This window comes from Balaenoptera musculus, chromosome 3, assembly GCF_009873245.2.
Source record: "Balaenoptera musculus isolate JJ_BM4_2016_0621 chromosome 3, mBalMus1.pri.v3, whole genome shotgun sequence".
NCBI lineage: Eukaryota > Metazoa > Chordata > Mammalia > Artiodactyla > Balaenopteridae > Balaenoptera > Balaenoptera musculus.
This window is the reverse complement of record NC_045787.1, coordinates 162,715,311-162,737,785: the sequence shown is the minus strand read 5'-3', so window position 1 is coordinate 162,737,785 and position 22,475 is coordinate 162,715,311. Positions and strand designations below refer to the sequence as shown.

At 39.2% G+C, this 22,475-nt stretch overlaps 1 protein-coding gene across 3 annotated transcripts in view; it reads left to right on the top strand.

Moving 5' to 3' along the window:
* ADGRE3 (adhesion G protein-coupled receptor E3) overlaps positions 1-22,475 on the top strand; it is a 44,731-nt gene that overhangs the window by 352 nt on the left and 21,904 nt on the right. The window contains exons 1-5 of one of the 3 annotated variants that reach the window (XM_036845352.1): positions 10,393-11,241; positions 11,373-11,423; positions 12,680-12,802; positions 18,600-18,755; positions 22,194-22,231. In XM_036845352.1, the coding sequence (XP_036701247.1) occupies positions 11,223-11,241; positions 11,373-11,423; positions 12,680-12,802; positions 18,600-18,755; positions 22,194-22,231 (387 nt within the window). In that variant the 5' untranslated portion in view covers positions 10,393-11,222. Of the gene's footprint in view, positions 1-10,392; positions 11,242-11,372; positions 11,424-12,679; positions 12,803-18,599; positions 18,756-22,193; positions 22,232-22,475 lie in introns of those variants that run through there. The other 2 variants (XM_036845351.1, XM_036845353.1) reach the window with 2 other exon arrangements.

Below are 22,475 nucleotides of genomic sequence, written 5' to 3'. Positions count from 1 at the left end.
GCCCTGATTTTCCTCTGCCTCTCTTGCTATTCTTTCTTTCTCCTCCTTTTGCCTTTTCCTGAGTGTTAATAATAATAACCAAAATTTTCGAGCGCTCACTATGCACCTTGCATATTAATCCATTTAATCCTCATAATGGGCTCATAAGGTGGGTACTAATATTATTTCCACCTTACAGATGAGAAAACTGGAGCACAGAGAGGTTATGTTACTCGTCCAAGGTCACACAGATTGTAAATGGCAGAACCAGGATTTGAATCCAAGCCTCCTGGCTTCAGATCTTTGTTAATATGCCTTTGGGTTTTTTCCTTCTCTTTTTCTGCTCTCTCTCCCTAGAGGAATCTTAAGATCCCGTGGCTTCAATAACCACCTCTGTGCAGGTGGCTCTCCAACTCTGAAATCCCTTCCATTCTCTGGCTCCAGATCAAATAACAATATCAATAGCCACAATATCAACCAAAGCTAACATATGTTGAGCACCTGGTATCAGGCTAAGATGTTCTATATTCATTATCGCACCGTACCTCCACATTACAGATGCAAAATGGCATCACAGAAATGGTGCTCAAAACCTCACAGTTATGTAGTTGCAGAGGCAGGTAATAGATCATAAAGTCTATCAAAATAATATAAGCTACTTGAAGGCAAACGTCCCCTCACTTTTGCAGCCCCTTCTGCAACATCTTACATATAAGAGGTATCCAGTATATATCTGTGCAGTCAAATTTAAGTGAGAGAGCGTGCAATTTTTTATATATCAATTATGCCTCAGTAAAGCTAAAAAATTCTTGTAACGAGAGAAGCTCAAAAAAGATGTTTCCTGCTTTTGGGCAACTGCAGGCAGAGTCCTGGAAACTTCTGAGTTGGATTATTTGTGAATTTCGGTTATCCATGACCTCTCTGACCGCATCACTAGATGGAACAGACAGTGTAGAAGAATGAGTATCAGGTGAAGAATTTAAAAATAGAATTCTAGTGCAAATAAAATGATAATAGAGGCAGCTAGCATTTATGGAGTGATTTCAGCCAGACATTGTGCTTTACGCAATTCCCTCATTTATGTCATCACTCCAATCCCAGGAGGTAGGCAACGCTGTCACCCTGTTTCATATATGGAAACTTAGAGTAGTTAAGCAACCTGCTCAAATTTGCACAACTGGTGTCTGAGGTACTTGACCCCTGGTGACCTCTTTTCTCATTAACAAAAAGAGTCAGCTGATGATTTCTAAAGCCTCTTAGAACTCTGGGATTCTGGCATGCCAATGACTCTTCGAGAACTCTAACTTAAGACTCATGCCCATATTATTTTTTTTTTTGACAAAGAAAACTTAATCATTTATTTGAAGATATTTATTACTTTATTTTAAACATTGCTAGGATTATAATCACTTTTTTTTTCATCTCTTATGCAACTTCTTTTTTTTTTCATCTCTTATGCAACTTCTTTTTTTTTTTTAAACATCTTTATTGAAGTATAATTGCTTTCCAATGGTGTGTTAGTTTCTGCTTTATGACAAAGTGAATCAGTTATACATATACGTATGTTCCCATATCTCTTCCCTCTTGCTTCTCCCTCCCTCCCACCCTCCCTATCCCACTAGGTGGTCACAAAGCACCGAGCTGATCTCCCTGTGCCATCCGGCTGCTTCCCACTAGCTATCTATTTTACATTTGGTAGTGTATATATGTCCATGACACTCTCTCACCCTGTCACATCTCACCCCTCCCCCTCCCCATATCCTCAAGTCCATTCTCTAGTAGGTCTGTGTCTTTATTCCCGTCTTGCCACTAGGTTCTTCATGGCCTTTTTTTTTTTTTTCCTTAGATTCCATATATATGTGTTAGCATACTGTATTTGTTTTTCTCTTTCTGACTTACTTCACTCTGTATGACAGACTCTAACTCCATCCACCTCATTACAAATACCTCCATTTCATTTCTTTTTATGGCTGAGTAATATTCCATTGTATATATGTGCCACATCTTCTTTATCCATTCATCTGTCGATGGACATTTAGGTTGCTTCCATGTCCTGGCTATTGTAAATAGAGCTGCAATGAACATTTTGGTACATGACTCTTTTTGAACTATGGTTTTCTCAGGGTATATGCCCAGTAGTGGGATTGCTGGGTCGTATGGTAGTTCTATTTGTAGTTTTTTAAGGAACCTCCATACTGTTCTCCATAGTGGCTGTATCAATTTACATTCCCACCAACAGTGCAAGAGTGTTCCCTTTTCTCCACACCCTCTCCAGCATTTATTGTTTCTAGATTTTTTGATGATGGCCATTCTGACCAGTGTGAGATGATATCTCATTGTAGTTTTGATTTGCATTTCTCTAATGATTAATGATGTTGAGCATTCTTTCATGTGTCTGTTGGCAATGTGTATATCTTCTTTGGAGAAATGTCTATTTAGATCTTCTGCCCATTTTTGGATTGGGTTGTTCGTTTTTTTGTTATTGAGCTGCATGAGCTGCTTGTAAATCTTGGAGATTAATCCTTTGTCAGTTGCTTCATTTGCAAATATTTTCTCCCATTCTGATGGTTGTCTTTTGGTCTTGTTTATGGTTTCCTTTGCTGTGCAAAAGCTTTTAAGTTTCATTACGTCCCATTTGTTTATTTGTGTTCTTATTTCCATTTCTCTAGGAGCTGGGTCAAAAAGAATCTTGCTGTGATGTATGTCATAGAGTGTTCTGCCTATGTTTTCCTCTAAGAGTTTGATAGTGTCTGGCCTTACACTTAGGTCTTTAATCCATTTTGAGTTTATTTTTGTGCATGGTGTCAGGGAGTGTTCTAATTTCATACTTTTACATGTAGCTGTCCAATTTTCCTAGCACCACTTATTGAAGAGGCTGTCTTTTCTCCACTGTATATGCTTGCCTCCTTTATCAAAGATGAGGTGACCATATGTGCATGGGTTTATCTCTGGGCTTTCTATCCTGTTCCATTGATCTATATTTCTGTTTTTGTGCCAGTACAATACTGTCTTGATTACTGTAGCTTTGTAATATAGTCTGAAGTCAGGGAGCCTGATTCCCCCAGCTCCATTTTTCGTTCTCAAGATTGCTTTGGCTATTCGGGGTCTTTTGTGTTTCCATACAAATTGTGAAATTTTTTATTCTAGTTCTGTGAAAAATGCCAGTGGTAGTTTGATAGGGATTGCATTGAATCTGTAGATTGCTTTGGGTAGTAGAGTCATTTTCACAATGTTGATTCTTCCAATCCAAGAACATGGTATATCTCTCCATCTATTTGTATCATCTTTAATTTCTTTCATCAATGTCTTATAATTTTCTGCATACAGGTCTTTTGTCTCCTTAGGTAGGTTTATTCCTAGATATTTTATTCTTCTTGTTGTCATGCCCGTATTATTGAGCACAGGATTGCTGGCTGGGCTGGAAGGACACCTTGAAGACTAACCTTGAGGAAATGTGATGGTACCCAGACTGCCTGAGTTTTAGGAACCAGGAAGTACCTTTCAGCCATATGTTTTACTAGCTGCCTCTGCAAGCTATAGTCATCATTGGGGCAGCTGTAATGTTAGAGTAGCTGCTGCAAATTAATCATTATACAAAAGTAAGAAAAAGGGAAATTTAAATGTATTAAGAAATATTCCAGGATTCTGCCATTAAGCGGTTCACATCCCAGCTGAGAATATATTCATTTGACCACCAAAAATATTCAAAATGCTCCATGAAAGCAGTTGCATAAGTAATTGATCACAGGACAGACCTGGCAACTTCTTTGGAGAAGAATAATAGCCTGGGAGGAGGAATAACAGCCCTCACCAAAGATGTCAACATCCCCTGAAACGTGTGGGTATGTTACCTCACATATACAGGGGAGGTAAAAATTCTCCTCTACCATCTTACGGTCCCTAGCTGGGAATAAGAATTAAATTGACGTAAGACAGATTAATAGGAGAGAAGCATACACATTCAATTAAATTTTAACATGGACATGGGAGCCTTCACAAGAAAATGAAGACCCAAAGAAGTGACTAGAGCACAAAATTTTTTACCTTTTAGACAAAGAAATGATAAATGTGTGAGGAAACAAGACAGACAAAGGGATTGGGGCTAGATGCAATAAATTGTGAGGAAGTGACTAGGAGATACAGAGGAGGGGAAAGTATTGGAAGATAGGGTTATTTTAGTAAGTTTGTTTGTACAGATCTGTTTCAAGGTCCATTCACAGTCTCTGGGAGTAAAGATGCTCTTCTCATCCTGGTACAGGGAGGGCATCTTTCTTGTGGGAAATTATGGCCAGTTTTTAGGTAGAAAAGGGTAGGTCATAAAGCTCTTCCTGCATCTTCTGCCTCTCAATTGCCTCCAGCTCAAAATAAAGAATATGCCAAAGTGGAATATTTTGGGGTGGCATGTCCTAAACCCCATCACATGGTCAAAGGGACTTTGCAGATGTGCTAAAGATCTTGAGATGAGCAGATTATCCTGGATTATACTGGTGGGTCCAATATAATCACAAGGGTCCTCATCAGAGGGAAGCAAGAGACCAGAAAAGAGAGAAGATGCTATGCCACTGGCTTTGAAGATGGACCAAGGGGCCGTGAGCCAAGGAAGGTGGGCAGCCTCTAAAAGCTGCAAAAAGCAAGGAGATGGATTCTCCCCTAGAGCTTCCAAATCAGCCCTACTAACACCTTGATTTTAGCCCAATTAGAGTGATTTTTTTTAATTTTATTTATTTATTTATTTCCTTATATTTTTTTTTGGCTGTGTTGGGTCTTCGCTTCCGTGCGAGGGCCTTCTCCAGTTGCGGCAAGCGGGGGCCACTCTTCATCGCGGTGCGCGGGCCTCTCACTATCGTGGCCTCTCTTGTTGCGGAGCACAGTCTCCAGACGCGCAGGCTCAGTAGCTGTGGCTCACGGGCCCAGTTGCTCCGCGGCATGTGGGATCTTCCCAGACCAGGGCTCGAACCCGTGTTCCCTGCATTAGCAGGCAGATTCTCAACCACTGCGCCACCAGGGAAGCCAATGAGAGTGATTTTTGACAGAACTGAATTTTCTACGGAATTGTAAGGGAATATATTTCTGTTATTTTAAGCCACTAAATTCACTTAATTTTTTACAGCAGCAATCAGAAACTCATACAGGGAGACCCAGTAAGTGTTAGTACTGCCCTCCCTTCCACTCTGAAAGGGCCACTGCTAGCCCATAGGATTTTCTCCCAAATCCTGCAATTAGTCTGGATTGCCCCAAATGACCAAGTTAGCATATCACACCCTCTACTGAACTTTGAGACCCTAATCAAATCTAGGGAGCAGCATCTTCTGGAGAAAGGGCACCCCTTCCTCAAGTCACTATCACAATAAACTGCCAACTTAGGGTGTACAATCTGAACACCTCCACTTTGCATGCAGCACTGTGTGGGATTTCTGAAAGGTAGATCATGTGGGGTGGTAGGTTAATAGCAGGAACCCAGAGCCTGGTTTAATCTCAGCTCTGCCACTGGACTAGCTCTGGGAAATGGAGCAAGTTACTCAACCTCTCTGTGCCTCTGTTTCTTAACCTGCACAATGAGGTTAATGCTAATGGTATTCACCTTTTTTTTTTTTTAACATCTTTATTGGAGTAGAATTGCTTTACAATAGTGTGTTAGCTTCTGCTTACAACAAAGTGAATCAGTTATACATATACATATATCCCCATATCTCTTCCCCCTTGGGTCTCCCTCCCTCCCACCCTCCCTATCCCACCCCTCTAGGTGGTCACATAACACCGAGCTGATCTCCCTGTGCTATACGCTGCTTCCCACTAGCTATCTATTTTACATTTGGTAGTGTATATATGTCCATGCCACTCTCTGACTTCGTCCCAGCTTACCCTTCCCCCTCCCTGTGTCCTCAAGTCCATTCTCTAGTAGGTCTGCATCTTTATTCCTGTCTTGCCCCTAGGTTCTTCATTACCTTTTTTTTTTTTTTAGATTCCATATATATCTGCTAGCATACGGTATTTGTTTTTCTCTTTCTGACTTACTTCACTCTGTATGACAGACTCTAGGTCCATCCATCTCACTACAAATAACTCAATTTCGTTTCTTTTTATGGCTGAGTAATATTCCGTTGTATATATGCACCACATCTTCTTTATCCATCCATCTGTCAATGGACACTTAGGTTGCTTCCATGTCCTGGCTATTGTAAATAGAGCTACAGTGAACATTGTGGTACATGACTCTTTTTGAATTATGGTTTTCTCAGGGTATATGGCCAGTAGTGGGATTGCTGGGTTGTATGGTAGTTCTATTTTTAGTTTTTTAAGGAACCTCCATACTGTTCTCCATAGTGGCTGTATCAATTTACATTCCCACCAACAGTGCAAGAGTGTTCCCTTTCCTCCACACCCTCTCCAGCATTTATTGTTCGTAGATTTTTTGATGATGGCCATTCAGACCAGTGTGAGATGATATCTCATTGTAGTTTTGATTTGCATTTCTCTAATGCTTAATGATGTTGAGTATTCTTTCATGTGTTTGTTGGCAATCTGTATATCTTCTTTGGAGAAATGTCTCTTTAGGTCTTCTGCCCATTTTTGGATTGGGTTGTTTGTTTTTTTGATATTGAGCTGCATGAGCTGCTTGTAAATTTTGGAGATTAATCCTTTGTCAGTTGCTTTATTTGCAAATATTTTCTCCCATTCTGAGGGTTGTCTTTTTGTCTTGTTTATGGTTTCCTTTGCTGTGCAAAAGCTTTTAAGTTTCAATAGGTCCCATTTGTTTATTTTTCTTTTTTTTTTAAATTTATTTATTTATTTATTTATGACCGTGTTGAGTCTTCGTTTCTGTGCGAGGGCTTTCTCCAGTTGCGGTGAACGGGGGCCACTCTTCATCGCCGTGCGCGGGCCTCTCACTATCGTGGCCTCTCTTGTTGCGGAGCACAGGCTCCAGATGTGCAGGCTCAGTAGTTGTGGCTCACGGGCCTAGTTGCTCCGCGGCATGTGGGATCTTCCCAGACCAGGGCTCGAACCCGTGTCCCCTGCATTGGCAGGCAGATTCTCAACCACTGCGCCACCAGGGAAGCCCCCATTTGTTTATTTTTGTTTTTGTTTCCATTTCTCTAGGAGGTGGGTCAAAAAGGATCTTGCTGTGATTTATGTCATAGAGTGTTCTGCCTATGTTTTCCTCTAAGAGTTTGATAGTGTCTGGCCTTACATTTAGGTCTTTAATCCAATTTGAGTTTATTTTTGTGTATGGTGTTAGGGAGTAATGATGAAAAAACTGCAAGTGAGATTAAGAAAACACTCCCATTTACCATTGTAACAAAAAGAATAAAATACCTAGGAATAAACCTGCCAAAGGAGACAAAAGACCTGTATGCAGAAAATTATAAGACACTGATGAAAGGAATTAAAGATGGTACAAAAAGATGGAGAGATATACCATGTTCTTGGATTGGAAGAATCAACATTGTGAAAGTAACTCTACTACCCAAAGCAATCTACAGACTCAATGCAATCCCTATCAAACTACCACTGGCATTTTTCACAGAACTAAAACAAAAAATTTCACAATTTGTATGGAAACACAAAAGACCCTGAATAGCCAAAGCAATCTTGAGAAAAAAAAATGGAGCTGGAGGAATCAGGCTCCCTGACTTCAGACTATACTACAAAGCTACAGTAATCAAGACAGTTTGGTACTGGCACAAAAACAGAAATATAGATCAATAGAACAGGAGAGAAAGCCCAGAGATAAACCCACGCACATATGGTCATCTTATCTTTAATAACGGAGGCAAGAATATACTATGGAGAAAAGACAGCCTCTTCAATAAGTGGTGCTGGAAAAACTGGACAGCTACATGTAAAAGAATGAAATTAGAGCACCTTCTTTTTTTTTATTCCACGTGTTTTTATTTTAAAATAAAGGACAAAAAATACATCATATTATTTTACATATACTTACAAAATAGTTTTCTGCAGATATTATTGCTTTTATTGTTTGATTGAGTGTGATTCATTTTTAAAAGTTCTCACATTTCTGCCCAAGGCAGTGTTTGGCTCACAGCAGTCACTCTTTCTATATATTTGAAATATTTTATGGGAATTAAAAACTTAAGAATTTATGTCATTTGAGTTCTCTTTCTCATGAATATTTTAACGATCTGATTTAGTAACCCCTTGACACTAAGATCACTCATTTTTTTAAAAGCTATATATTAGATTTTTCTAGTTTATAATATAAAATAATTTAGATTAGAATGTGTAAATCATTGTATAATTTCAATATTTCCAACTATAGATACTATGGAAATAGCAGTCACAATCAGCTTTCTGGTTTTGTTTTTCTTTGTTTTGTTTACCCTTTAAACTTTTTATCTTATATTGGAGTATAGTCGATTAACAATGTTGTGATAGTTTCAAGTGCACAGCAAAGCGACTCAGCCATTCATAAACATGTATCAATTCTCCCCCTAACTCTCCTAGTTTATAATATAAATTCAACTAAAATATCATTAAAACAAGCAGAAGCCATAATTTGGTGGCTCAGAAAAAAATAATTTTGAAGTTGAAGTTAATAAATGCCAAACATAAATTTTTCCCTGCTAAAAATAACACTAGAGACAGTACAAAGAATATTATAGGATGGTGGCTGAATGACTTTTAAGCTTTTAAAAGAGTCTCAGTGATGCAATTTTAGTTATGTTGGAAAGTATTTTTATTCTTTATAAACCAGCTATTATTCCTTATGTCTAAATTCCTGGTTGAGAGAAGAAAACATTTGTATACGTCTCTAAACTGGGTCATTTCTATATTTTGCAATTCTCTGTTTTAAAAAATTGCAATTAAAAGGAAAAGTCAGAAATATAACCTGAAGAGCAGGAAAGATGAAATGTTTAATGCTGTTCCCTAGAGTTTGTCTTCCCAAATTGTCCCTCCAGTTCATAATTCTTTCATGAGGATTTTGAACGTTCATATGTTTATTATTAAACATTATTTCAGGGGACAGTAATTTAATTACTATCATGAGTATAATTTTTCAATATACTATTTTTTATTTCAGAATCTTTTGCAAAGCATTGTTTAAAACGGTGCACGCCAACGAAGTCTCCCACCTCCTTAGCAACTAGATACTCTCAAAATTACTTCCAAAAACCAAAATCTGCCAGTAGATATTTGCTAAACATTAATTTTTCTAGTATTCACCTTCTAAAGTTGTTAGAAAGCTGAAGTATGTTCATGTACCTAAAATGTTTAGAACAATGCCTGACATGTGGTAAGAGCTCAATTCCTCTTGGATATTGTGGAGGCTGCCCTTAGAACCTTGCCCAATTTCCCCCACCCAGAAAATCCTCTCCCCAAGACCGGAGCCTCTCTCTTCAAGAGAAATTTCACTGGTGTGTTCATAGGCAGGATGGAGGGGTGTTTGCATCACAGGGCATGCCACATTTTAGTCCAAAAATTCCCATCTCCTCCAAGTCTTGCTTCACAGACACCAGCCACCACATCTTCTGAACCTCCCCAAGGAAGCCAAGACATCCCCCCCCACACACTTCACCAGACTCTCAGCCTCGAGCCCTCCAATCCCAGTCCTTTACCCACAGGAATCAAAGTTTACCAGCTCCACGAAACTAGTCCACCCTCCCCCAACCTGTCATCCAACTTGGTAAACAGAGACCTTCCATGACCAGGACCCACTTTCTTTTTTTATTTTGGCTTTATTGAGGTGTAATTGATATACCAAAAAATTGCACACATTTAATGCATACATCTTGATGAGTTTGGACATAAGCATACACCATACACCCATGATATCATCCCCACAATCAAGATATTAAGCATATCTATCACTTCCAAAGTGTTCATTATTTGTGGAAATGTTTCTCTTTTTCTTCTTTCTTTTTTTGTAAAATGATTAACATGAGATCTATCCTTTTAACATATTTTGAAGTATACAACACCAAGTTGTTAAACGTATTTGCTATGTTTTACAGCAGATCTCTAGGACGTATTAATCTTGTATAGCAAAAACTGTATACCCATTGGAAAAGAATGCCCTGGTACCACCATTCTATTCTCTTCTTCTGTGAGTTTGACTACTTTTCATGCAAGAGAAATCATACAGTATTTGTCCTTCTGTGTCTGGTTTAATTTCACTTAGCATAATGTCCTCTAGATTCATCTATGTTGCTGTAAATGGCAAGACTGCCTTATTTTTTAAGGTTGAATAACATTCCATTGTGTATATATATATACCACATTTTTTATCCATTCATCTGCAGGACCCACTTTCTTAGGGGGTAACAAATGTTGCAAATAAGGTTACTAGTCACTGGACCTGTGCACACTAGAAGACCCACATTGGTTGTTCATATTGAAATATTTCCACACCATGTGTAAATAATTGTTTCCCAGAATCAGCTCCCAGGACACTACTGCCAGCCCAGACCCTTCCCTGGGACCCCATCGACTGCCTCACAATTCAGCGGCTGAAAGACTAACACCTGCTGCCTCAGAGAGGGTCTCCAATGTCCATTCTGATTGGCTGGTTCCTGAACATACCAGTTGTTAAATATTTTGTATATTGTATTTGCAAGTGGCAAATTATTCTAGACATTAGTATGTTATAAGAGAATGAAAAGAAGGTAAGGAGAGAACTAACAATCAGAGTGGTGTAAGATTTATTAAGAAAGGAAGAGAAAAGCCACCCATCTATCCAGCACCTTCGGGTCTTTGCAGAAGCAGGAACATGGCTGTTGATACCACCAGATGTTGGGAAGGTTTGGGGAAGAAAAAAATAGCACTTTAGCAGCCACAGTAGAAGTAGCCTTCACATAGAGGCAGTCTTCATTTTTCAAAAAGGCAGAAACAATACTTCCCCTCCAAGACTGTTTCTGGAATTTTGCCTATCCTCCATCAAGAGGAAGACTCTGGTTCTGGTCCACTTGAATCTGGGTGGACATGTGACTTGCTTGTAACCAAGAGAATACGGTGGAATGGAGCTGCATGACCTCCTGGACTGGATCTTGAGAGGAGATATAGCCTGGTTGGCCAGAACACTCATGCTTAGAGCTCTGAAGTGTCATGGAAGCTGCCTGACCAAGGCTGACATGATGGGAGGAAGCCCAAACTGCCCTAGGCCCTGAGACTACATGAAGCCATGTCCAGCCAGTTCCCAGATGCTCCAGCCCCATCACTGTCTAATAACAACTGTATAAGAAGCTCCAAGTCAGAACTATTCAGCTGAGCCTTTCCCAGATTCCCAAATGATAGAAACCACAAGAGGTAAAAAAATGAATGTCTACATTTTGTGATAGTTGTTATTTAGCAATAGATAACTGATACCCAGCCCTTGGAGAATATCCTAGAATCTTTCCTCAATCATTTCATGTCTCCCTTCTGCTTCCCTGTTCCAGGACTCTGCTTTCTGCTAAGCTTGTCAGGAGTCATGGCTCAGAAAACCAAAGGTGAGTGCTTAAAGCCTGACTTTTTCATAGCCAGAGATCAGGGAGGGTGTAGACCAATAATGCACCTGGGACCACTCACATCCTCCAACAAGACAGAGGAAGGGAGCTACTTCTGGGAACAGAAATGGGGCAGGTTTACTCCTGTAATTCTTTTTAAGTCATCATTTCATCAAATTTGGGTATATTTTAAGTTTTCTTTTTTTTTTATTTTACTGTTGTCTATTTATTTGTTTTTAGTAACCACAGCATGAACAAGATAGAGGTAGAACAGTGAATAAAACACACCAAGTCTCATGAAGTAAACATTCTGGTGGGGAGAGACAGAGCATGATGATAATCATTTCATTCCAGTCACAAGCAAGTCAACAAAAAATGAGCAAGTTCATTTCAGGTTAACTTTAATCCCTTGGCGATCTCACTAGATTCTGAATCAGCAAGCCTAGGGTGGAGCCTGAGATTCTACATTTCTAGCTAAAAGCTAGGGATGCATTCTGAGTTGCCAGGCTCTGCACATTTTCCCCCCATCATGTTCCCTGCCTCCACTCTGTGTGAACCCTGGACAGCTCCCAGATTTCTCCACTAGACTTAAGCTTGAGGTATTTCCTCAGTCCCCGTTATTTCTATTCATTTTCAAGGGGCCTCAGATTAAGATCCTTAGTGATCTCCATCTACATGAAATTTTACATAGTGTTACAAAGACAACATGTACCCTTATCACAATATACCTTCTGTGGTACCCTACGAATTCAAATTTTTGTAATCATAGCTGACATTTAATATGTTCCAGGCACTGCCTGAAGAACTTTATATGTATTAATTCACTTACTCCTCACATTAACCCATTTTACAGATGAGGAAGTTGAGGCACAGAGAGGTTAGGACACTTGTGCAAAGACACACGGGTAGTAAGTGGTGGAGTCAGAATCAAACACAGTGTCCCAGGTCTTAACCAACTCATTCCCCTTTTATATATTCTGCAATGATCTTCTGAATAGCACAGTTATATTGCATTGAAATATTTGTGTTAAAATTAACTTGTTTAATGCCAACCTCAGTTCTCTATCATGCATAAGGATCATACTTTTTTCTGTAGCTTGGGTTTGGTATCTTTAACTTTTTAATGTACTGACGTCTCACAAAAGGGAAAAGGTGCAGCTTCCTCAGCCTTGAGAGGCCCTTGCTCAGAGCCAAACCAAATGATAACAGGAGAGATTTTGACTCTGGTGACATCTGACCTGCTTCTCTTCTCCTTGCAGGGACCTGTCGTCAGTGCCCCCAAGATGCTTCCTGTGTCAATGCCACTCACTGTAGCTGCCACCATGGATACATTTCTGAATCCAGGCAGCAATACTTCACATACCCCTTGGAGATATGTGAAGGTAAAGGGGTAATTTTCAAATCACCTAGAGGTAGATGTGGAAAGAAGGCAGGATAAGGGCTTTGAGGAGGTAACAATAATATGCAATACTGAAAACTCTGCCAACTCAACCTTCACCAAGAAAGAAATTCTTCCATGAAGTCAGAAAAGTGGGCTCTTCCAGAACCTAGTTAGGTCTCAATTTTCTCCTCCATAATGTAGGGGTAATAATGCTGACCTCATGATAGCAGTAAGGGGTTTGAATAAGGTAATAATAAATGTAACCGTACTTCATGAATCATAAAGCATTGTGCAATTTTTTGTACAATTTTTTAAGGAGAGAGATTATGTACTGAAGTCATGGCAAAGAAAGAATAAAAGCTTGGGCAGAAACTTTTTTTAATATAAAGTCCTGTGGTCACCTAAGACGCAAGATGCTGCCTCAACTCAATAATTTAAATGTCCAATTCTATGGAAGAATAAACACTCTAGAGTTGAGTAAATATTAGGTTTTTCTCCTTTCCTACTTTTCAACCTCCCTCCTGGTTGGAAGCCTACAGTTGGGAGTAAGGTGTATAATTGGCTTCTCTCCTCTTTCCCCACGTAACATTCTACTTTCCTTCACCCAATCTTGCAAGAGTTGTAACCTGGCAGGGAGATGAGGAAAGGGGAGCAGGGAAGTTTTTCCTTGATGATACTATTGTTGCTATTTAGTCTCTATGTTCCTGAGATACAGCACTTTCAATCGTGACAGCTTTTGTGGGTTATTTGAGGACAATTCCCCAATCACTCCCCTGAAATTCCCCTGATAACAGCAAATTCCTCCCTACACCTTACTCATCCTGGAGGAATCCTGTGTCTTCTTCAGCTTCTTCCTGATAAAGTCCGTTTGCCACTCCATGTGGCCCTCTCTGAAAGAAACGAAGCAACCCCACACCCAAAACTTCTCACACATGACTTACATCTAGCTCTTGGGAAATATTCATTCACCCTTTGCCCAAGAAACTTGAGATAAGCAGGTGCAGCAGATCTTTCTTTTCTGCCCAAGTGGCTGGCTCACTATTTAGATTTTTCAGGAGGAAACAGGCACCAATCAACTGGGTCCCCATAAAATGCAAAGACAGTGTAATTAGCTGAATGAATTCCTTAAAATCCCTCTCTTGGATTAAGATGAAGAGAAAAGCACTCACACACACTTCTCCTCTTGGGTGGAAGTAGAAGGGCTCACAGGACAGCATCAGTTCTCTCCAGATAAATCCTTCCTCTCTTACTTACCAACTCTTTTTAAACCCTCATATGAACGAAGGCTATAAAAATCATATGGCCAGATCCCAGACATCTCCTTCTTTGCAAATATTGCATCATAGCTTGTTCCTCACTTGAAATGCTCGCCTTGTGCTTTTTCTAATGGTAGATCATGAATCACCTTTCCAGTTCCTACTGATTCAATGGGCTTATTCTAATTTTCTATTTCTTCTTGGAATAATTTTTATTATTTATAAGAAATCACTTATTTTCCCTAATTTTTAAATCTGTGACCATAAAGTTGCATACAGCATTCTCTTATGGTTATTTTAATCACCTCCTTGAAACTGTGGTATGTTCCCCTTCTTGCTATTTTCCATCAGGTTTTTTCATCAAACTTGTGTGGGTTTATCTGTCTTATTGGTCTTTTGAATTTTTTATCCTTTCTACTATGTTTTTTGTTTTGTATTTTATTGATTTCAGATTTAATCTCTTCTTAATTTCTTTTTTCTGGGTTCTTAAAATGAATACTTAGATGCTTTATTTTTTCACCTTTCTTTCTTAAAAATAAAGACATATAAGGTTATACATTTTCCTCTGAGAACAGGCTTAGATATATTCTACAGGATGAAGTATTCTTCTTATTGATCTGTGGATGGTTTGTAATTTCCTTTTGATGTTTTTCTACTCCAAGAATTATGTGGGAGGGTGCTTCCTCATTTCCAAAAAGTTAAGATTTTTTGTACATTTTTGCATTATATATTCCTAATTTTATTAGATAATTAAAGAATCATTTCTACTTTTAAAAAATTTATTAGGATTTTTAAACTAATGGCTGAAAATCTCTACTTTTTAAGTTTTTATTAGAGATATCTTTGTGGAAGCATATGATTGATTTTATGAAAGAAAATATATATTTTATTTTCAAGGAATATAAAATTATCTCTCTCTGCATAGGCTTCTATCTCTTTCAATTTCTATTTCTGTGTGTGTGTGTGTGTGTGTGTGTGTGTGTGTGTGCACATGCGAGTGCCTTTGTCTGTCTCTCTGACTTTCTGTATATGTGTATTTATTGATTTTATTTACTCATTAATTTCCCCATATCTTTACTTTTTATCCACTAGATCTTTCCTCTGTTTGTATGTGCTTATTGATTGTGATATCCAGTTCTTCTCTACTCTTATTTATTTTTTATCTACTAGTTCCGAGAGAAGTGAATTGAATATCCCAGTATAATTGTATTTTGATTTGTTCTTGCTTCTTACATTTCTACTTGTTTGTGCTTTCTGTATTTATCTATGTTGTTTGGTGCATACATATTTGTGAATGGAATATAATTTTCTTCATAAAATATGTTAAGTATCAATACATAGTTTCCCTCTTTACCTTGTTTAGAACTTTGAACCTTAAATTCCACTGAGCCTGATATTAATATTATACATTGTTTTATTTCTGTTTGAATTCTCCTAGTATCTCTTTGTGCACCTCTTTATTTCCAATATTATCAATCTCCTGAAAACAGTATATAGTTGGGTGTCATTTTTTAGCCCATTGTTCCACTTATCTACTGCTGCATAATAAAACCCAAACTCATTGGCATAAAACAACCATTTTATTATGCTCATATGAGTCAGGAATTCAGACAAGCAAAACAGTGATGGCTCTTCTCTGCCCCATGATATCTTAGGCCTCAGATAAAAGGCTCAACTGGCTGGTGGTGACTCAAACAGTTGAGGGTTAGAATTATCTGAAAGCACCTCTCCTCACATGTCTGTGCCTGGGATGGGATAACTCAAAGACTGAAATCATCTAGGATTGTCAACTGGAGCCCCTATGCTAGATCCCTCCATGTAGCTTCAGCTTCTCACAGTTGATGGTTGAATTCTGAGAGGTAATGTCTCAGCATGGAGATTCCAGAGAGTGAGGCTTCCAAGAGACTCAGGCGGAATTGCACGTTTTTTTATGACCTTGTCTCAAAGTCCTATTGTAACACTTCTGCAATAGTCTGTTGACTAAAGTAGCCCTGAGCACACTTGGACACAAAGGGATAAGACAATGTGCCCACATCTCAATGGAAAGAGTGTCAAATAATTTGGAAGCCACGTTTTGAAACTGCCGCACTCAATATTCTAGTCTCTATTTTTTTCTCTTTTTTTCCTAGTCTCTATTTTAATAGAAGATTTCCATTTATATTTAGTGTATATTAGTCCATTTATATTTAGTGTAATGGCTGACACAGTTACTCCCACGGTCTTACTTTACATTTATTATTAATTTTTTATTATTATGATTTCCTCATTTGCCTTTTTCTTTTTTTTTTTGCATAGGATTTTTTTTAACATCTTTATTGGAGTATAATTGCTTTACAATTGTGTGTTAGTTTCTGCTTTATAAAAAAGTGAATCAGCTATACATATACATACATCCCCATATCTCTTCCCTCTTGCATCTCCCTCCCTCCCACCCTCCCTATCCCACCCCTCTAGGTGGTCACAAAGCACCGAGTTGATCTCCCTGTGCGGCTGCTTCCCACTAGCCTTTTTCTTATTTGTGTTTGTTTTATCAAGTTGCTATTAGTTCCATTTTTCCCTTTATTTATTTAGAATTTCTACTATACTTTTTCATACTATTAATGGTTACTTTCTCTTTTCTTAATTTCATAATCAAACACATATTTCTCTCCTAATATTTGAAACACTCATCAATTATTTTTCCCACCAGGTTGCATTGTTTTCCCTACCAAGATGCTTAATTTTACCCTTACTTCCCCTCTCCCAGTAAAGAGACGACATCCTTAAAATACTCTTATTTTACTCCTCTCCTTTCCTCCTCTTCCTTCCAATCCCCCCCCCATGAATGTTAATTTTATTTCAACGTTCATTGTAAAACCCTGCTTCCTCTTCCCTTCATCTTCCTCCAAGTTGAGGTTTCTGTACTTGCTAATTTAATACTTGTTAACTTGTTTGCTTGGAGCATTTCTTCACATGTTTTCTTCAAATTGGGTACATGGGTAATATCTCTCTCAATTATTGTATAACCTCACCTTTCTTTTACTCCAACAAGTAGATTCTATCTTGCCTGTGTAGAGAATTTTTAAACTCCATCCTCTTACCCCAGTAATCCATCGATACATATCCCAGTAATCACAGAAACTGTCTTCAAGTTTACAGGTTTGCAGTTGGGAATTCCAATACCAGACTGAGTCTCATTCCTTTGTAGTGAATTGTAACTACTTTCTATCTCACATTTTGTAAAGTTTTTCTCAGGAGACCATCTTTACTTTTCATTGGTTAAGGGTATGTCACAGGACAACCCTATCTGAAAGGGAGGTTGAGAAAGAGAGCACCTGAGAAACGGGAACAAGATTGCCATGCTTGGCCTCCCAAACAAGGAATAGCTATTGAGTAAGCAACAGCATCAGCCACACTATGTCACACTCTGAAAATCCCAAATTCCGTGTTTCCTGTAACAGACAGGGAAATCACACATTTTTACTTCCCACTTGACATCGTTGTAAAGGGGCTACAGTGACCCTGAGGACTGGAGACATATTGATTTAACAAAAACATTCTAACTCAATTAGTTAGTTTAGCAGATGTATTAATCTGCTCAGGTTCCTATAACAAAATACCACCGGCTGGTGGCTTAAACCACAGAAATTTACTTTATAACAGTTTTGGAGGCTGGAAGTAGTCCATGATCAAAGTTCTGGCAGATTCTATTTCTAGTGAGACCTGCCTTCTCACTGTACCTTCACATGGTCTTTCCTCACTGGGCATAAGGGCAGAAGCAATGGTTTGGAGTAGCACTCCTGTGTCTCTTCTTATAAGGATGCTAATCCTATCAGATCAGGGCCCCATTCTTATGATCTCATTTAATGTCAATTACCTCCTAAGAGGCCCCATCTCCAAAAACAGCCACACTAGGAGTTAGGGCTTCAACATATGAACTGGGGGTAGGGGGGAGATACAAACATGGTCAGTATCCCATCTATATGCCCTTGGCATTTTTCATTCCTTCGTACACCAAGTCTGAGGCTTTCTCTGGCCACTGAAGACCACTCAGTCCACGCTCAGGACAAATGGAAGTACTGGAGAGTTTACATCCCCTGGGAACATTCCTCCACCAATAAATGATAAGATTTTGTGGATAAATACCCCAGCTCCCTCACCCCTCAGGTAGGCTTACCTGAAGTGCATGCTCTACACTGCCTCTCAGAGGTTCCCAGAGGAATTGAGCCTCAGTCGCCCACAGTAGAAATTTCCTGGATAATACCCCCTTTATTTTCTGCCTTCCCTTTCCTGTTTCATTTCACCATTTCCATTGCAGTGTTTTCTGGGACCATCTCCCAAATAAGGTACTTGAACTTGAATCCTTGTCTCAATGTCTGCTTCTTGGAGAACCCAACCAAAATCAACGAAGAAAGGAAAGAACAAAGACAACTATTACCTTAACTGAGTTGTTTTGGAAAGCCAGGATAGACCCTGGTGGAAAGGATATAGCTTCTGGCACATATTTAGATGTTCAATAAATCTTTGTCAAATGAATGACCAAATTTCTCCTTTGTGTTCCAGATATTGATGAATGTAAACCACGCATTAGTATATATTGTGGTGTGAATGCTAAATGTCAGAATACGAAAGGAAGTTTCTACTGTCGCTGTAACGCTGGATATAAACTCCTCTCTGGGAAAGCGCAATTCAATAATTCCAGCGAGAACACTTGTCAGAGTAAGAAAATTCTTGTCTTCTTGTCTCCTTTTCTAATTTTTAATTGAGTCTAACACCAGAAAATATATACTTGTGGTGGGGCCAGGACATGTCTATTTTCTGGAGGGAAACAGGTAATGGAAAGAGGAAGGGGAAAGGAAAGAAGGAAGTTTAGAGAAATAATGGGGTTAAGAAGCCAAGTGAGGGTGTTCCCTGGTGGTCCAATGGTTAGGACTGGGCACTTTCACTACCATGTCCCCGGGTTCAATCCCTGGTCGGGGAACTAAATCCCACAAGCAGTGCAGTGCAGTGCGGCAAAAACAAAAAAAGGAGAAGAAGAAGGCAAGTTGGAGATGGAGGTGACAGGGTTGTGACTGAGACAAGATTCTTTGAATTGCAAAGTAAAGAAACCCACTCAGGCTAATTTAAGCAGAAAAGATGAGTTTATGATAAAGATGCGTGGAAACGTCTTGGAACTCAAGGGCAAGAATACAGCTGGGATTCTGGAATGAACTGAAGCTGGGGACCAAACACTGTCAGGGCACCCCAGTCTCTCATACTCTGGGTCTGCTCCTTTCTTCTCTTTCATTGCAAACTGCCTTTTCTGACTCCTAGTCCACAGGACAGGAAATATGGCCACCAACAGCTCCAAATCTTACCATTGTTATTGATCCAACCACCCAAAGAAGGATCAATTGATTCTCTCTTGGACATAATTGCATATTACTTGGAAATGTACAAAGTGGCCCAATTTGAGTCATATGCCCACCCTCAGATCTGTGACCTTGGATAAACATGATCACTGTCATAGAAATCATATAGATGGAGAAGATCTGTACATAAGAAACATGGGACTTGGCAGGCTATCCATGAGGTATTGACTACAGTTGAAATCATGAGAGAGAGAGTCTTTAAAGCTAAATTCTAGGAAACTGATTTGTGGAGAAACAATAATACTGATAGATAATATTTATTTCATTTGTACTATGTGCCAAGTACAACATTAAGTGCTTTACATTCATTATTTCATTTATTACATGAGGTAAGCACTGTTATTACAGATGAAGAAACTGAAGCACCCAAAAGTTAAGTAACTTGTTCAAGGTCTGCCAACTAATAAGATGATTTTTAACTTAGGTCAGCCTATACTGAGAGTCCACACTCAGCCACTTGCTACACTGCAACATGGGTCTCAGGGAAGCCATAAAAGGGACAAAGCATGCTTTTTTGGTGCAATAATAATAGTAATAGTAATAATCAGTTATTCCTCTTTATCAGTCAAGATCAAGCCTGGAAAACAGAAACACACTAGGTCTTTTAAACATAAGTAATTTCATACAGAGAATTGGTGCTGGTGAAGGAAGAGCTGAGAAGTCAAAAGGACAGTGAAGCAACCCAGGGATTAGCAATAGCAGAAATCTGTAGCCATCCTACACCTAGGGGGACAGGAGAGGAAGTGGTATTACCAGGACCCAAAAGCTGGGTCCATCTGATGAGAGCTGGAAATTTAGAAGATATACAGCCCTCAGAGGGCTATTGCAAGGATTAAATGAGATAGTACCATTTAAAGCATTTAGTGCACTACCTATAAGTATTTGCTAATATTGCTAGCTTTTCATCTGATTCTCAGGAAAACCAAACTAGGTTAACACCCCTGCTCCAGATAGAAAGGTCTGGGAAAGTTCAGGTTGCTCTTTAATATCAAGACTATGGGGCTTCCCTGGTGGCGCAGTGGTTGAGAATCTGCCTACCAATGCAGGGGACATGGGTTCGAGCCCTGGTCTGGGAAGATCCCACATGCCACGGAGCAACTAGGCCCGTGAACCACAATTACTGAGCCTGCACGTCTGGAGCCTGTGCTCCTCAGCAACAGAGGCCGCGATAGTGAGAGGCCCACGCACCGCGATGAAGAGTGGCCCCCACTTGCCACAACTAGAGAAAGCCCTCGCACAGAAACGAAGACCCAACACAGCCATAAATAAATAAAAAAATAAATAAAAAGACTTTCTCTCTAAAAAAAAAAAGGAGTATGTTGTCCACCAATAGGAGGTGCTCCTGCAAGATTCAAGCCCAGGTTACCCTATTTCCCCAAGTCTCAAGCTGAAGCCCACACCAGGGTCTTGGAGCTGCATGTGCTCCAAATGTGAGACTGAGGTCCAGGTGGGGAAGGTGACAGAAATGAGCACAGGGTGTGTAGGAAGGGGTTGCTGTGCCGTAAGTCCACCACTAACTTAGACAATCAATAAATAGTTGTTAAATGAATTAATGAGTAAATGAATGAAAGAATATGATTGAACCCAGAGTGAATTAGTGTTTTACTAGGCAGCAGGCACCTCTGTTGACAACGTATAAACAGGCTGAGATTTTGCCTGGGTTATGATGTTAATCTGTTAAACTCACCTGATCTTACAAGAAAGAGAAATGCCTTAGTTATTTTCCTAATTTTAAGACATTTTCTAATTTTAAGAGCTCTTTTATATGGATTGAGTCCATCTAGGGTTCGTTATCGCCAAGGTTGGTAGGTCCAAGAAAGCCCTCACAAAAAAAGTATGCCGCTTTCTGCCAAAAGCATGTTTTTCTACAATGAATGTGGTTTCCAATAACAAACATTTTCAGACTCAGGCTGTAAGTAAAAGTTCTTGAACTCTTAAGACAAAGCCTTCAATGTACAGGAAAACTCTTTGCTCTTTTTAGCAAATAGACTCAGCTGAAAACCAAGACACAGAATAAGTATAGATTTAACCTCAGTATGATGGTAACAGATATGTAAACATTTGCCAGACTTTCCTCGTCTTTCTAAAATAGAGATGATTATCCTCACAACGTACAATACAAGAAGCAATATACAAAGGTCCCATTAACAGCTGAAGATCATAAACTGACATTCTAGTCTCAGTTATAATTCCCAGCCAGGATGAATTTTAAAACCTGAAGCACCTAATTTTCTGTTTCCTCAGCCATTTCAGTTATAATGTTCAGCCAGGTCTGAATGAAAGAATTTGGAGCTTACAATTTTCCACTTCCTCTATGCCAAGGTATCTCTACCACAGCAGTATTGACATTTGGGGCCCCATAATTCTTTGCAGTCAGAAACCATTCTGTGCATTGTAGGGCGTTGAGCAGCATCCCAAGCCTCGACCCACTAGATGCCAGTAGCATTCCCCACCCCAAGTCATGAGTGACCACCAAAAATATCTCCAGCCATTGCCAGTGTCCCCTGGAGGCAAAATCACTCTAAGTTGAAAAACACTGTTCTATGCCACAACAGGGATTTGGACTCTGATCCCCCAAAAGAGCAAGGTCTTGGAGCTGCAAGGTCTTGGACCTTGTTTCCTTGTCAGGAAATATAAAGTGTATGAGTTCAGACCTTCTAGATGCAAAGTTACCCACCTTACCTGCCAACCTCTCCACACTTTTACTTTCAATTCCTACAATAACATCCTCTGTTGTCTTTTTCAGAAATCACCCCCTCAGAGACAACCAATAGCACAAAAGAGGTGAGTGGAAGCCGAATCCTGGAACCTAGCCGGGTAACAAATATTTACAAATCTCAAAGCTAGCAAATGGAGGTGAATACTATATATTATATGTGTGCTATATGTCATGTACTATACATATGATAATATAGAATATATGATATATATTAAGATGACATATTTTGATCTATGTTAATTATAATATGTGTTAATTATGTTATTATGTTATCTAATATGTATTATATATAACTATGATGTATACATG